Source organism: Hydra viridissima, unplaced genomic scaffold (assembly GCF_058129835.1).
Source record: "Hydra viridissima isolate aposymbiotic clone 2 unplaced genomic scaffold, HvirCarnegie_v1 scaffold_3, whole genome shotgun sequence".
Lineage (NCBI taxonomy): Eukaryota > Metazoa > Cnidaria > Hydrozoa > Anthoathecata > Hydridae > Hydra > Hydra viridissima.
In genome coordinates, this window is record NW_028324302.1 from 9,807,591 (window position 1) to 9,824,458 (window position 16,868).

The following is a 16,868-nucleotide window of genomic DNA, read 5'->3' on the forward strand; positions in this document are numbered from 1 at the left end:
TTAACAATTGTTTTACCAAAAAAACAAGGTGATCCGCCAAATTATATCAAGAGATCCGCCAAACTTTATGAAGTGATACGCCTAATATTTTGATTGCTTAAATGAAACTCTTAAGTCTAACTCTATAAGTTTTAATGATAGTTCTACCAAAAAACAAAGTGATCCGCCAATTTATATTAAGTGATTCGCCTAATATTTTTATTGTTTAAATGAAACTCTGTAAAGTTTAATGATTGTTCTACAAAAAAAAAAAAACGTGATCCGCCGATTTATATCAGGTGATCCGCCTACTGTTGTCATCGGCCAGAGTGAATGTTTATTGTTTAAAAATAAAATCTTACTTGAAATTCTTTTATTCAACTGCTTATTAAACTGCTTATTCATCAAAATACTCTTCTTATCACAAAATTCTTTCTCTTCTTAAAAATCCTCTTTAAATCTTTTAAAAATTCTTTTCTCTTAAAATCCTCTTTAAATCTCTTCTTCTAACAAAAACTCCAACTTCCAGATTCTTTCTTTTTTTTGAGCTTTTATAGTTTTTGCTTGTTTTCCAGTTGTGATATCTTTTCATTTATTTATATGGCAGGTTGATGAGTCTTCATGTTTACATCTTTTCTCAGTTGTTTTCAACTTAATTCTTTTTTGCTTTATCATTTACGTGTCTTCGCATTTACGTCATTTACGAGTAGGGTGTCCCAAAAAAAAAAAAAAAAAAAGCTCTCTACTGATTCCCATTCTATTTGACCTAAATAAGTACTAAAAAAAATTTGACGGTTTTATTTTGACAGGAAGTGCTAGATGTAAAATTTGAGTTTTACTGTTTTAATGTTAAGCTAGCTTAACATTAATAGAAAACACATTTTAGAAAATTAAAACAAAACAATTAGATCCGTATAAATCATTTCCAATTGTTTTCTACTATTTAACTTGATAGATTATATTTATAAATATGAAAATACAAAAAAAAAATACATGAAAACTAATATTTATTAGCAAATTTAAGATTTTATTGCGGTGAAACATTTCTCAAAAAATACAACTTTTTGAACAGTTCCCAAGCTCCTTTTTAGTCATAGTCTTAGTCAAGTTTTTTCTAGACTTTTTAACTACATAAAGTACATTTTAAAGGTGATCTTCATCTCTAGTAGCTGAAAGAAAATCTTTAATGAGCTTAATGTTTCTTTCTGCACCATCATTTACAACAGATATGTTTTTGATCCATGCAATAAAATCTAGCAACTGAGGATGGTTAAAAACATCTATAGTATTAAGACTATTATTAAGCCATTCTTTTATACTTGCTCTTGATATTTTAAAATGTTTGAAGAGAAGGTAGCTTTGGTCGGAAATCAACTCAGGTAGCTCTGTGGTCTCTCCAATTTGTACATTTAATGGTTTACAACGCTGAAATTCATTTGGCTCTTCAAACTCAATCAGAGCTAACAGCATTCTTAGCTTTGTTTCAGAAGGAACTTCTTTATCCCCAAAGGGCAAAACACAGAGTTGCGGAGTTAAGTACCACGTATGGCGTCCCATGCTGAGAAGCAAAGCATTTCCAATATTCTTACTAACTTTTCTCACTGCAAAGGCTGTCTGGATAGCTTTCAAATCATTGTAGGGAGCCAGAAATCGTAAAAAACTTTTTAAAAACCATGGAACATAGCAAATTGCAATGAACAAACTTGCATCCTTCAACTGCAGCACTTCTTTTTCTGTCAAGATATTACTGATATCTTTAGTCATGTAAAGAGTCAGGATGTAGATCGCATCTGCTAAAAACCTTGCCTCATGGCAGGCGCCAGGTTGATGGAACTTAAATTCTTGTACTTCAACTCCAAGGAAGAAGGAGGCAAGCTTACAAACTATACCATAATCATTCCTTGAAAACACTATATCAGTAGTTGCATTAGTCAAAAATGTCTTAGCTTCCTCTGCAACAGTGCGAAGAACAGAACAAATCTTCAGATCATCTCTTTGCCAGTCCAATTTACATAAATTTTTCACTTCATTCACTTTCTCACAGATTTCAGGCCACTTGTTCTTTAGCTTGACATAAAGAGCTCTTCTTAGACCTTTAGTTTTCTCACCAGTAAGGGCAGCCATATAGTGAGATACACGTACTTCATATATGTGTCTCTACACATTATCCACAAAATTGGTAATTTCAAAATATCTGTAAGAATTTGGACTGCTCCATTTACTCCGCCTGTATTGCTTGCAGTTGTATCACAGCATATACCAATGATCTGCTCTGTACATCCGTAATATTCTAAAAGATTGTGCACTTGTTCTGCTTGGTCAACTCCTTTTGAAGAGGGACATTGAACAACACCTAATAGATGGTATTCCATGGTATCGTCATCCGGGGAACTCACTGAGACTGCAAGTCGCTCAACTTTTTGGATAATGTTAAGCCCAGTGGTAATTTGTTCCAACAGTTTGGTATCAAAATGAAGAATAAGCCGTCGGCCTTTAAGATGATTAGATATTGAAATCCACTCCGAGTCTCCTTCAAGTTCTACATATTTTAACTTTTTTCTATGAAGTGTGCTTCTTGAAAGCGGTATATCATTAATTTCTATACCTCCAGCTTTAAATACTTCACTTAAAATTGCCAGATGAGGTCGTACACCAACATTGAACCTTGTTGCTGGAACAGCAGTACATTCAATGAGCTTTTCAACATTCACTGCTAGATTTATCGTATCTCCAGAATTGTACCTAGGTATCATTTTATAATATTTTTCTACCTATTTATAATTATATACTTTTCAATAAAACAGCTTTAGCTTGTAAAAATTACAACTATGTTATTAAAATAATACTATACCTGCGTTTCCGACCGTTACCCAGGAAATCATCTTCCTCGCTGATTTCACAGCCCTCGTTTGACTTTTCTTCCTCACTGCTGAATTGAATCTCTTCTGTCATGGAGTCATGTGACAACAAAACATCATTGATATCTTTTAAGTTTTTCTGTCTCTCTAATTCTTTTTCTCTCAACTTATCTAGCTTGTTCTTTCTCCTGTTTGCATCCAGTACTCTTCTACTGTAGTCTTCATCGACTTTTGTTTCCATATATCCTTTCCTATGTAACTTCTGGTCTTCATAAAAACTAAGAAATATTTAAATCTATTAAGCCATTTATAAATAAATTAATAATTGTTCTAGTTTTTCTTGGAAGATGACCAAACCATGTAAAGAGTTAAACGTAAATATTTTAAAGGAAATAATATGCTATTACTTAAGTTACTTTTAATTGGAAAAAAAATCTCACTACTAAAAAAAGAGTTATTTAATGAACTTACTTTATATCTTCCAGCTTGGCATCTTTTGTTCTCAATCTATCAGCAAGAATATCTTTTTTAAAATTCTTAGTCGAGATGTCAAAAAGCTGATAGGATTCTGTGAGAAAATCTTTCTCTAACTTTGATTGCTTATCAAGACTGCTGTTCCAGTTTAGAGAAGACAGTTTAATCAATTTCTTGTATTCTAAATTAAGTTTAATGATTTTAGTCTTTATATTGTACCCACAAATCACAAATTTCTTGCCAAACCCAGCATTATCCCAAATTTTTTTAATCCTAGATACTAAGCAAGAACTATCAGGATTTGTACAAACACCATTTTCACAAACAAGATCCTTGGATTTCGATTTCAATTTGCAACCAATATTAGTAGAAGTGGGTTTGTATTTAACTTGTGACTCGCGAAGGATAAATTGATAGAATCTAAGAATATCACCATTAGATGGAAGCTGTCTCTGAGGTAACTCCCTCAGTGGGTACTTCAATAGGTAAATATACCTCAACCTTTCTGTATTTTTCCGTTTTATCTTATTCTGTCCTATCATCTTTTTTTTAGCTGTTCTACCCATTTTTATATGAATTTCGAAATAATCAGTTTTTTAACTAAATTTATACTAAATGTTACACTTGCATCAAAAATCTATGAAGTCGTTATTCCCTCTCGTATAATATTTTATCTAAGTTTACCGTTACGGCTTTTATAACCGTTTACACAAGAATTTCTTCGTGCACAAATTAGAATTCCTTCGTGCACAAATAATTCCATTTAGAAATTTTTTCCTTCAAAAAAAATTTCTAAATGGAGTTATTTGTGAACCAATCCATGGGGAATTATACGAACTAATAATATTGTCTAGAGGGAAAAATATCAATCTCTAACAATGTTCATAGGGAATTGAGAGCACATTGAAATTTTAAAAAAAGTGTGTTTTTGGGACACCCTATTGATGAGTCTTCATGTTTACGTCTTTTCTCATATGTTGTTTTTAACTGTATTCTTTTTGCTTTATCATTTATTGATGTGAAGAGTGGACGAGTCATCTTGTATGTGTCTTTTCTGATTGTTGTTTTTAACTTTTCTTACTATCGCTTTATCATTTACGAGTCTTCGCGTTTACATCTTTTCTCAGTTGTATTTAACTTTTCTTCTAACGCTTTATCACTTATTTATGTGAAGAGTTGGTGAAACTCTGTAAAGTTTAATGATTGTTCTACAAAAAAAAAACGTGATCCGCCGATTTATATCAGGTAATCCGCCTACGGTTGTCATCGGCCAGAGTGAATGTTTATTGCTTAAAAACAAAATGTTACTTGACAGTGTAAAAAAAACTCAAAGCAAAGTTTGGAATGAAAAAGAGAGGGGGCTACACAACATGAATTTTAATTAAATATATTGTTAAAAGATTTTATTTAAAGTAGGTTTTATTTAGTAGTAAACTTACGTAAAACTTTTAAAAGAAAAACAAAAACCATTATCAAAATGCAAGATATATTTACCATGAGGAACTAAAACTGCAAGGTTGTGGTTACCGATGTAATGGATAACAACAAGATCTGTCCGACTCAGATCACAGTACACAAACTTCTGGAAATCATTTGAAATTCCTATTGGTGTAACTGTGGCAAAATGGATCTTTGTGTAAAGTGGCAAAGCCCGAGGAATTTTACTGGACCCATTTTGCTTCCATCTATACCCATCTGCCCGCCAATCGTCTAAAAAAATAATAATAATAATAATAATATATATTTATATATACACACACATATACATTGCATATACAATAAACAACCACATTATTTACATGCAATATCACTTGGCAACAAATAAGGAGAATTTAAACTTTTGTGTGAACTAAAAAGAGCATGATTTAACAACTCATCAATTGTATAGTTAGTAGGTTCCACAGTATAAAATAAAAATAGATATGGCAGGCAAAAAGGTGGAAATTGCTGGAATTATTGGAATTGCTTTATAAATGGAGAACAACTTCACATCATATAAATTAAGTGACAGTAATCAGGACAACCAAAATTGTTGAGTAAAAAGAGCAAAAATATAAGCAAACAAACAAAGTTCAAAACATGCAGAGGTAATAATAAAAAATACAGCTGAGAACAAACCAAGTTTATACCAAGGTACGAATTCCTTATAAACAAAACAGAAAATTTATGGAACATATTCAGGGTGTTAGCTAGCCTAATCATTAGCCAAATGGCACCGAGTATACTGTAGAATTCCCAATGGGTTTAAAGTTTCCAAAATTCAATACCTCTTTTTTTTTTTTAGTAGTAGTAGTGGTAGTGATAGTGGTAGTGGTAGTGGTAGTAGTAGTAGTAGTAGTAGTAGTAGTAGTAATCTTAGTTGGCCTCATTTTACGATTTGCCTAGCTCTGGCACTACAAATTTTGCCCTCATGTTACAATATTTTGCCTGTGTAACAATATTAAGTTACACAGAATGTTCTCATCTTAGGAATCTGCCCTTATGTCACAAAATGTGCATAGCATGAGGGCAAAAACTGCACTCATGTTAAGCTACATAGTAACATCAGGGCATTTGTCATAAAACTTATTTATTTTAAGATAAACAATTTAGCAAGCAAATATATTTAATTTAAACATGGCAAAGTTTGATGTATTAGTGGAATGATTAAGATTGATATAGTAATAAATTTAGATTGATAATATAGTTAGAACAATAACATATTAATAAATAATATTTATGTTGAACATATATGTAATAATATCTAAAATAAATTGAATAATGATATTGACAATTTATTAATTAATTAAGATTGATAATAAAGTTAACTAATACCGTAATCTAACTTTATTATCAGCAATAAACATAAATTTATTGCTACCTAGGTAGTAATTAATCTGTGTTTATTGTTAAACCAACAATGTTATTGAACTTTTTGTTGACTAATCATACTAATTAATAATACATTTGAGGTCCTCATTGATGTAAGTTCTATGTTTTTTTGGTACTATAACTAATAGAGATTTACAGAGATAAAGAATAGAATCAGGAGTAATAAAGTAGCAAGCATGGTAAAGAGATACAACCTTAGCAGATGGTTAAGATCAGAAGTAAGATTTGATCCTAGAAGACAAAGGGTAGATGACTCATTCAGTACATTACTGTTCATAAATATAGGAAGATCTAGATTTTTGCGATAAGGATTCCCCGAAAAAAATTTAGTCTTATCTGAGTTAGAGATAATTCTCTATCAAAAAAAGAAAAAATATTATAATTTCATTTTTATTGCAAAATTATAAGTTTAATTTAATAAAAAAGTTTTGAAAAGTTATAACTTTGAAAATATGTCTCACCCATTTTAGGGCTAGAAGTTTGGGTTACATGAGGGCTTCGAACTGGGATTATAGATATATTCCTGTTTATCATAAAATATATTCCTGGCTAACACCCCAACATTGCCACAAGTCAACAAATGTAAACAGTTTCAAGAACAAATTAGACAAATATTTAGCATTAAAAAAATTAACTTAATGAGTTTTAATAGTAATAAAAATTTTTAATACTAATAAAAAGTATAAAAAATTTAAACAAAAATTACTTTTGGTCTTAAGTCTTCTAAGTAGTTTTTGTTTAAATTTTTTATTCTTTTTATTAATATATACCTATATTATCAAAAGTGAGTTGTCAAAGTGAGTTTCTAATTCACTCGCTGTTAACACATAGCTATGTGTTAACAGCGAGTGAATTAGAAACTGTGTTAACAGCAAGTGAATTAGAAACTCACTTTGACAACTCACTTTATATACTACTACTAAATTATATTTTATATACTACTACTAAATTATATATACTACTAATAAATTATATTTATAATTATAATAATAATACACATTTTATATACTACTACTAAATTATAATAATATTTTTGACAATATAGCAGTTACTATATTGTTATAATTTATGATTGTTTTTAGGCAAGTACAATGAAAGCACATTGGTGCTCACATTTTAAAATCATAACACAGATACTTTTAAACAGCATGTATAAAAAAGGTCATTTAAAAACCTGCAGACTATTTTTTATAGCATGTCTTACACTGACATAATATAAAATAGACACAAGCATGTAAGTTTGTTATGGAGCCATTTTACAATAATAAATAAATCTTCAAATAAATTATAATAGGAAAGACAATTTTTAGCTTCAAAAAAATGTTGCATATTAAATGACATCTTGAAAATATTCAAAATAATATTAAATGACATTTAGAAGTCCTTTCATATTTATTAATAAGATATCTTGCTTTACTATAGCATAGCCTTAAGTAAAGGATAAACTATGCCTAAGTAATTGTAGTTTCGCATAAAAAAGATCGTTTTTTAGTTGTGCGTAAACGCCGATCTATCTTTGTAAAATTCAACACAATTTATATACAAGTTAATTCCCTAGGTATTCACACATATCTTTTCACACATACAATTATTTACAAGTAGGCATTCCCTAGGCATTCACACATATCTTTTCACAAATACAATTATTTACAAGTAATGCTATAAGGCATTCACACATCTTTTCACACATACAATTATTTACAAGTAACGCTATAATGACATATCCTTTACGCACATAACTATTCACAAGTAACGCTATAATGACATCTTTTACGCACACAATTATTCACAAGTAACGCTATAATTACACTCCCCCTTGGTCATAACGACCACTTCACCTCACGGACTATATCGCTCAGGTGCCATCCTTTTTCGGGTGCTTCTTCGCAACATTGGCGTCTGGTTTGTCTCGTCTTCAGGTAACACAACGCACAGTTCTTCATCATCTTCTAGATCCTCATTCGACTTGTTATCAACTCTGACGGGTCTTAGGTCGCGTATGTGCCGGGATACTTTGTCCACTTCTACCGTTTGCTCCGAAATAATTCCTGTAATTCTCCCAATTTTGTATTGAGAGTCACATCGGTTGTCCGGGGGCTTTACCCATACTTCATCGCCGAGTTTAAACTTGTTGGTGATCTTCTCATGAGGTTCATATGCGTTTTTATCGTCGTCAATTCCTCTAACTCTAATTTCGTAATGGTATAATTTATTTGCGGGTGCTGTAGATGACTTACAACAGTCTTTTGGGCTGACGTTATACCAATAAACTGCCTCGGGTATGCTGCACGGAACTCTCTTCGCCGTTCTTTTCACTGTTCGATGGCACCGTTCTGCAATTCCATTCCCTGAAGGAACGTAAGCGCACCTGAAGCGAAGTTTAACGTTCCATTTGTTCATAAATTGCAAAAATAATGTGCTTCGAAATGCTGTATCATTATCCGTCAGAATTTCTTTTGGACCGCCTCGTTCAAGAAAGATTTCGTTTAATTCCTGAATGACACATGCACTAGTTTGGTCTTTAAGATGGCGCCATATTGCATATCGTGAAGGCCCACAGTCAATCAGGGTAAGAAAATGTTGCCCCTCATAATGAGTTATATCCATACCAAGCCGTTGCCACGTCCCTTTTACTTCGATCTTCCCTTTCGGCCACTTTATCGGACTTGGATCAATTGATTGACAGGTTACACATTTTTCAACCACTTGCCTGACTTCTTCCCTGCTTACTGATGGGTCAATTCTACGAACAAAATACAATGTTCTCTTCACACCATAATGTCCCGTGGACTTATGAACATGGTTTATTTCTTTGGGAGATAGAGAAGCACTAATCGTTCCACCTGCAGCAAGTTCAGTGGGCTTATCGATCATTTTCAACCAACTTCCAGGCACTCGAGTAAGTACATCGGCTAAGTTAGACTCCGAGGGCACTAGTTTAATATCCACTCTGAGTTTGTATTCCTCCACAATATTCGTAATGGTCTGAAGCCGTCTTCTAATCAGCATTTCGTTTGAAGCCTTTGTCTTCAATCTAGATTTTCCAGTCAGTGCATCGGTGACCCAATGTAATACTGCTTTCGAATCAGTGCAAATATGCAAGACATTCATCTTCCAATTGAGACCCATGTTTAGTCCTTTGATTACTGCATCGAGTTCAGACATGTTTATATGTGTTGTATCATCTTTTCTTAACCAACAAGCGTCTTCGATTATATTGCCATCAACTTCGATACTCACACCTAGCGCTAGCGAACTAGCATCCACCCACACTGTTGCCTCGTTGCCATAAACATTCCAAACTCCTTTGGCAGGATCGTCGTTACGTGTTCTTTTTACCATATCGTTCACCATTTTTTCAACAAAATCGCATTGTATCTTCTCATCCCATGTTTTCGTTAGGGCGTTTGCCGTCCTTTTAACAAATGACGAAGCTACACGCAACCAACCACAAACTGGAAGATTCCCTGTCATTTTTCCACATAAAGAGAAGATTTTTCGCCTCGTTAGAGAACTTGGAATTTCACCAAAATCGTTGTCTCTCTTCCAAAATAACTTCTTATTTTCAATTCCAACTTGTAATCCTAGAACTCTCGCCCCTTCGGACACACGAACCGCCGGCTTACAATGTAATCCATACATATCCAAATGATCAAGTACAATGCGAACTGATACGATGTCTTCATTTACAAGAATATCATCAATGTATGATGATGTTCCCTTCCAGATCTTTTCGTCTTGCGATAGAACTTTGTCCAAAACTGCTTTCATTATGACGGGCGCAACGTTCAGGCCAAATCCCAAACGTGTTAAACAAAACCTCTGTCCACGGAACACAACAGTTTGGTAAGCCCAGAGTTCCTCGCTGATTTTGAGTTGCATGTAGGCCGATGATAAATCAATAATTGAAATATTTTCTCCAAGCCGTCTCCAGTCTCGAAGTTTGTCAGCACATGCATCCGTGTTCGCCGTAAATGGTTCAATAAACGTGTTCAGCTCCCTGAAGTCTAACACTGGTCGCACTTTCCCTTTGTTTTGCTGCACCACTGCCATAAGTGGAACCAAACCTTTTACTGGACCGTGTTTTTTCGCTTCGTACTTTTGCAGCCATTTTTTCTCTATCCACCCTTCAATTTCTTTTTCGTAATCGTGTTTTATGCCGATGGGGATGGTATATTCAGCAATTCTATTCACCAGATTTTCAGGTTTGGTATTCCATTTCCACGCAATTATCCATTCTCTATTTTTCTTTTCAAATGAAGCTGTGAAATCCTGAGCCGTTATATTCATATCATGAACATCTATTGACAAATCGCTTTTTAAACCAAGTAAACATGCTTCTTTTTTCATAAAACAAACATCCCGCGTTGCAGAAATCGATACTCCACCAAGTGCCACTATTCCATTCATACCCATTATGAAACAAAAACCCAGCGGTTTGAAATTGACCACAAGTGCTTCCACACACACTGTATTTCCATTTGGCGCGGTGATTCGAGTTTGGCTAACACCTTCGCACTGCTGTTGTTGTCCATTTACAGTTACCACGCTAACTTCTTTCTTCGTTATTTTTGTCGCACATTTTTTATAAATGATGCAGCAGGTACACCCTGAGTCAATTAGCACATCCTGAAATACACCGTTAATATCCAAGAGCATGGTAGGTAACGCCATTATTGATTGTTTAGGGAGAGAACTGGCGCAGACGTCTTCTCCCTCACTCCGTTTTTTGGACACATTTTTGATATGTGTCCATACTCTTGACACGAGTAACACAGCACATCGCTTGACTCCCGTCTTCTACTTGACTTGTTTCGATAATTATGTCTTCTTAAATGACAATCTCTCGCAAAGTGATTGGGAAGTTTGCATTCATAGCACACTGATTGTGTTTTATCTTCTAGCAACCTCGGATCACTACTTTTCATTGCAGCTACAGCAAATTTTTCCACCATCCCGTTGTTCCGTTCCTCGATCATCAGAGTCATTGCTCGCGCAAGTATTTGAACAGTTGTAAGATCGTCCATACGAGAACTCCAACATCCTCATTTGATGTGCTTTGGAAATTTTTAAAATCAGAAAATTTATTTCTGATTACAAAAAAAGATACTGGAAGTCATTATTACATTTACAGATGTTTATGCATGAAATGTTGGAGAATATAATATTAGCAGATTGAAGATTTAGTTGATCTGGAAGAGATTTGTTAATATTAATGGATAATGGCACTTCACGATTTAAAACAATTAGTCTCCACATGCCATTTGATTGGCGATAACTATTGATTTTAACTATTACAAAATAATTTTTATTATTTTCATTGTAACAGTCAAAACCATGTTTTGATGAAAATGCTTGATGAATACTTATCGCATGTACTTTTTTATTTCTTCCAACTCTTGTGAGTGTGTTACATACATAACAGGTTTTTCAGAAAAAGTGAAGAATTTAACATTCCTCTCAACTTCAAAGCCTTTTTTTGATTTTAAATCTAACCTGTATAAGACCATATAACATGATTTGCATAAATATTCAGGATGAACTTTTTGATAGTCTGAGGTTGTATCCAGCTTGTAAAAGCTAAGAATTGCTTGTTTATAGATAACAAAAGGTTTTATTTGATAGTGACTATCCTGCTTTATTATGCAGCCACACTTTCTACATAAATGTTTTAAATATTCCTCATGAAGACTCATTGTTTATCCTGTAATGAGATAATAAATATGAATATAAGATTACTTCTTTTGATATAATATTTATAGAAGGTTAAAAATAAGGCTATGCATCACTTGTAGAAGGCTCAAGAATATGCAACTAAAAGTATGATCTTATCATTTTTATTACTTCTGTTATTACTATTAGTAACAACAGTAATAATTAAAAAAAAAAGTTCATTATAACTTAAAGTAGCTCTACATGACAGTTTAAAAATGCTTAAACAAAAATGCTCATTAAAAATACATACTTTATATATCTTTCCAACTCCTGAAACGAATAGTATTTTATGAACTTTAAGATCCTTTTAGTTATAATACCTTTAGACAAAATGCAGTTTAGGTATCGAAAGTAAGAAATTTTTTAACTTGGTCGTTCACGAAAAAAAAAAATCACAAATTCAAGAGAAAAAAAAAGCGAGGCAAATTAGTTCGACATTACCGACAAAAATAAGAAATACTCTCTGATTTGAACCTTAAAGTGGGAAGCATAATCTGAGAGTGGGGTGAAAAGAACACTAAAAATATCTTTTTCCACCTTTAAACTATATCATAGCAGCTTCAATTTAATAAGGAAAATTTGTTTCACTTTACTCTATCCATTCTAGTAAACCAAACATAGCCTTTTTGCAAAAGCCTAGTTTTAGACGTTAAAGTTTAAACACAGCTAAATTTTTATTAAGCAAAGTTCATAGCTCAAATCAACCTTTTTCAGATTTGTGAACTATTCTTGATTAATTTTTTTGTCTTTTATAACCATAAGCTTCTGTAATGCATAATTATAATGGGTTTACTGAGGGAGGTTTTTTGACGGAAATTTGACGGGTAGAAGTCGGAGTATCTGTATCATGAATTTAGAAAATTGACGGTAACACGCATAGTTTTTGGCTAATTGGCGGCACCTTTGATCTATAACAATGCGTTGAACGTCCATCTATTAATACGTCCTTGGCCTAACGAAGCGTTTTTGATAGATACAGTGAAAATTCACTGTGCAGTGAAAGTTCACGGTATTTATCAAAAAAGTTTAGTGTTACGTACAGTGAAAATTAACATGAAGATTTATTAAAATAATATTAAAAGTGTTGCTATTTTGAAAGTTAAGGGCGTAATGCTCATCGAAGCCAAGTAACATAAAAATTCACTACACTCCCGTGAAAAACCAAAAAACAGAAACCCAAGAAATAATTTATTAATAAAACTTTATAACAAAGGTACATATTAATGAACCCGGAGAGGGAGTTGTTAATAGAATGGAACTAATTAAGGAATTTATTTTTGTAAATGAATTGTTGGGGATATTTTTTTACCGTATATATATATATATATATATATATATATATATATATATATATATATATATATATATATATATTAGTTTTGTTGCAGGAGTCCATTAAATACTTTTTAATAAAATTTTGATGTTCACAATTATGATGATGCACACTTGTGGTAATGTTTGTAATTATTTTTGGCGCACTTAAGCTATTTGCACTTATGTCAGACAGCGCAACTGCATTGCATTTATACCAGTTCGGACTTGTGCCGATTTCTGCAAATTCTTATGGCGCACTTATGCTAGTTTGCAGTAATGATAGGTTTTGCAACTGCTTCAGACTTAGACCAGTTCGCACTTATTAAGCGTACCCATAAACAAATAACAGACATTAAATAAATTTTGCAATGGTTTCAAAGTATTTGTTGAAAAGTAAACTTAAAATCTGATTGAAAGAGCAAACCTATTGGCAACACTTAAAAATAAAAATAAAATTCAACTTTAAACCAAATACTATAGCAAAATCTTTTATCTTGACTTTTAGTGATTAATTAGAGGCTGTGAGTTGCAGTAATGAAACTAAATAATAGTCGTTTTTAACAATAGACACCAGCGGGAAGGTAAGTCAAGCTGTCTATCAACTCAAAAACATCACAACAATAACAACACAATGATTACTTCCAATAATACCACATAGCACCAGATATATGACTTCCTCGTATAAATCTTGGATAAGCATCATAAAGATTTTGGATTAGTAAAAGTACAAAGAATTCGAGTGGATAGTTTCTGGGGATCTTAAATCATTTTCTATGATACTTGGACAGCAAAGTGGTTACACAAAATTTCTTTATTTTTTGTGTGAATATGATGGTCGTGATAAAGCTAAACATTTGAACCAGAAAGTGTGGCCAAAAAGAACATTGAATGTTGGAGAGAAAAACGTGCACTTTGAATTTTAGGTTGCTCCTAAAAAGGTCCTTCTACCACCGCTCCATATCAAACTTGGCATGATGAAGCAGTTTGTGAAGGCTTTGCTAAAAGATGGTAAGACATTAAAACACCTTTCAAGCAAATTTCCTGGTATGTCTGAAGCAAAGCTGAAGGAGAGAGTTTTTGTTGGTTCATTTGTAAGTTATTCGAGAGTTATTGTTGGTCAGTACATTCGCAGGCTAATGGAAGATAACAAGTTCAAAAACATGACGAACTATGTTGAGAGGTCAGCATGGAATTCTTTTAAAGATGTAGTTACGAAGTTTACAGGAAATCAGAAGGACTCGGATTTAAAAAATATCGTAGAAAATATGTTGAGCAATTTAAAAAAATTTGGGATGCTCAATGAGTATAAAACTCCATTTTTTGAACTCCTATTTGGATTATATCCCGGAAAATCTTGGTGCAGTAAGTGAAGAGCAAGCTAGAAGGTTTCACCATGATATCAAAGAAATGGAGAGAAGGTATCAAGGTCTATTTGATACAAATATGATGGGCGACTACTAATGGATGCTGCATAAGGAAAATGTAACGTCCAACAAGAGAAAAAGCACTTAACAAAGCTTCGAAACTAAAAAAAAAACAGATTTTATAAAAATTTATAGTTGTATATAATGTAAATAAAATATTTTATGACTTAAAATTAATTATATAAATTTGTATAATTTTATGATTTTTGCAGACCTGTGTAATCAAGAGTTCACTCATTTAAAAGTTAGATTTGCACAATTACTATATTATTTCATTATATTACCTAATTTTTACTTTTGTTATTAATATTACTCAAAACAGTTAATTCCTAATTGTTATAAAAGTATGTACACAGGTGGGATTAATGATTATCTAAAATATTACATATCCGGCTATATCTAGATATACGATGGCTATATATGTTGCATATCCGGTTATACTATGATCCTGGATACCGGATTATCCGGATATCATATCCGGTAAACCCCTAATAAATAGCTACCACAAAAACAGCTATAGTTCTATTAACGCTTTCTAAAATGATAAATCCTCATTACAGAGGACATAAAGTGTTGCAAAATAAGGTTTTAAAAAGAGTTAAAAATGTATACAAAAAAGGAGAAGTCACCACTTATAAAAACTACAAATCAATTTACCTGCTTTGTTTGATACTGCAGTTGCTGATGTAGCAGTCGTTGTTGGGGTTGTTGAATAACATGGTGTAGTTTTAAGTAAACAATATACATTGAAGATATTATAACTTCCGTTTTAGAAATCAGTTTGTAGTTTTCAATTCATAGATCTTTATGGTTTCCAATATTTTCAACATAATGCAATGTTGAATATTGGGAATAATAAAGATATAACAAACTTTAATTCTTGTACTTTGTAATGATAAAAATGCAACTTTTATCTATGCCAGGCTAATTCGTAACTAAATTCAAGAAAATAGTTGATTTTACAAATCTTTACAACATTGATAAAACTAATAGTTACACATTACTTATTTCCATGAGGTATATTATCATGAGTCATCCAATAAATAAAAATTAACAAGAAATCTCCAACATAAACTTCACGTTGATTGACTTTATGAAAAGGTATAAAATCAAAGACAACTAAATTAACAAATTGCAAATTTGCTAGAAGAATAATAAAGAAAACAAACACATTGCAAATAAGTCAACTTTGTCTGCTATCGCATTTTCTTTTCCGGATAATTGTTGGTAAGAAAGAATTTGGAATTAACTTTTAGTTTTGTATGATATGTTTATTTTTTAAAATAATTTCTAAATTTAATGGATATTTTATTTACGACTTATTTATTTTCAATTTTAGAACTTAACATAATTAATTATAAAGAATCAACTTTGAATCAACAAGGTGGTTGTAATTCTTATAAGCGATACCATAATGTAATTGGATAGAGTGTGTCAAAGCACTTTACAAATTTAAAACTGAATGCGACAAACCATGAATGGAATGAGCTAAATCTTATCGAAAATAGGCTTATGAGAAGTTTAAATAAAAGTGAAAAATTATGTGCATATCACAAGTTCATCAATGGTATCGGGTGGAAACTGTCTAAAAAGTGTGAGCATCCTAATCATAATAAATCAAAACAAACAAAAGCACCAACTACACGCTCAGTTCCCATAACCTTGTTAACAACAGTATTTAAAATGTATAAATAAAATCTTCCCATTGACACTGTTACATGTCATTCTCATTTAAATGAAGTGCGAAATTACAACAAAGGCACTCCTAATCTACCAGAACATAACCAAGATTTTGATGATTTTGATCAGGACTATATCCCAGAAGAGATTGTTATTCATGAGAATGTTTTAAACCCAAGTAGTGAATCTAATGTGAAACTATCTAAATATTTGGATGTAAGCCCAGTACAATTTCAAATAAATAAAACATCAGTAGGTTTGCTTAGCGAAGATACTAAGAAATACCTAAAGCGAAAACATCAACATATATACACTATTGTATATGTGTATACTATACATAGTCTATGTACATAGACTATGTATAGTATACACATATACAATAGTGTATACTGTCATAGTATATACAGTAAACACTTTTTTATATACAGTACTGTACTGCAGTATATATATATATATATATATATATATATATATATATATATATATATATATATATATATATATATATATATATATACACTCATATATATAAATAAAATATATATAAATACAA

The 16,868-nt window shown here is 32.0% G+C and overlaps 1 protein-coding gene and 1 pseudogene across 2 annotated transcripts; both read right to left on the minus strand.

Annotated features, from left to right (window-relative positions):
- Nucleotides 1-785: 785 nt before the first annotated feature.
- Nucleotides 786-4,202, minus strand: LOC149890939 (uncharacterized; annotated as a pseudogene). The gene is made up of 3 exons (XR_016450785.1): nt 3,309-4,202; nt 2,831-3,115; nt 786-2,721 (listed from the first exon to the last, which is right to left on the minus strand). The product of XR_016450785.1 is annotated as an uncharacterized LOC149890939 (transcript).
- A 3,819-nt stretch (nt 4,203-8,021) lies between these two features.
- LOC149890940 (uncharacterized) lies at nt 8,022-10,856 on the minus strand. The gene has a single exon (XM_090081999.1). The coding sequence runs from the start codon at nt 10,854-10,856 to the stop codon at nt 8,022-8,024; it is 2,835 nt and encodes a 944-aa protein (XP_089938125.1).
- Between the last annotated feature and the right edge of the window lie 6,012 nt (nt 10,857-16,868).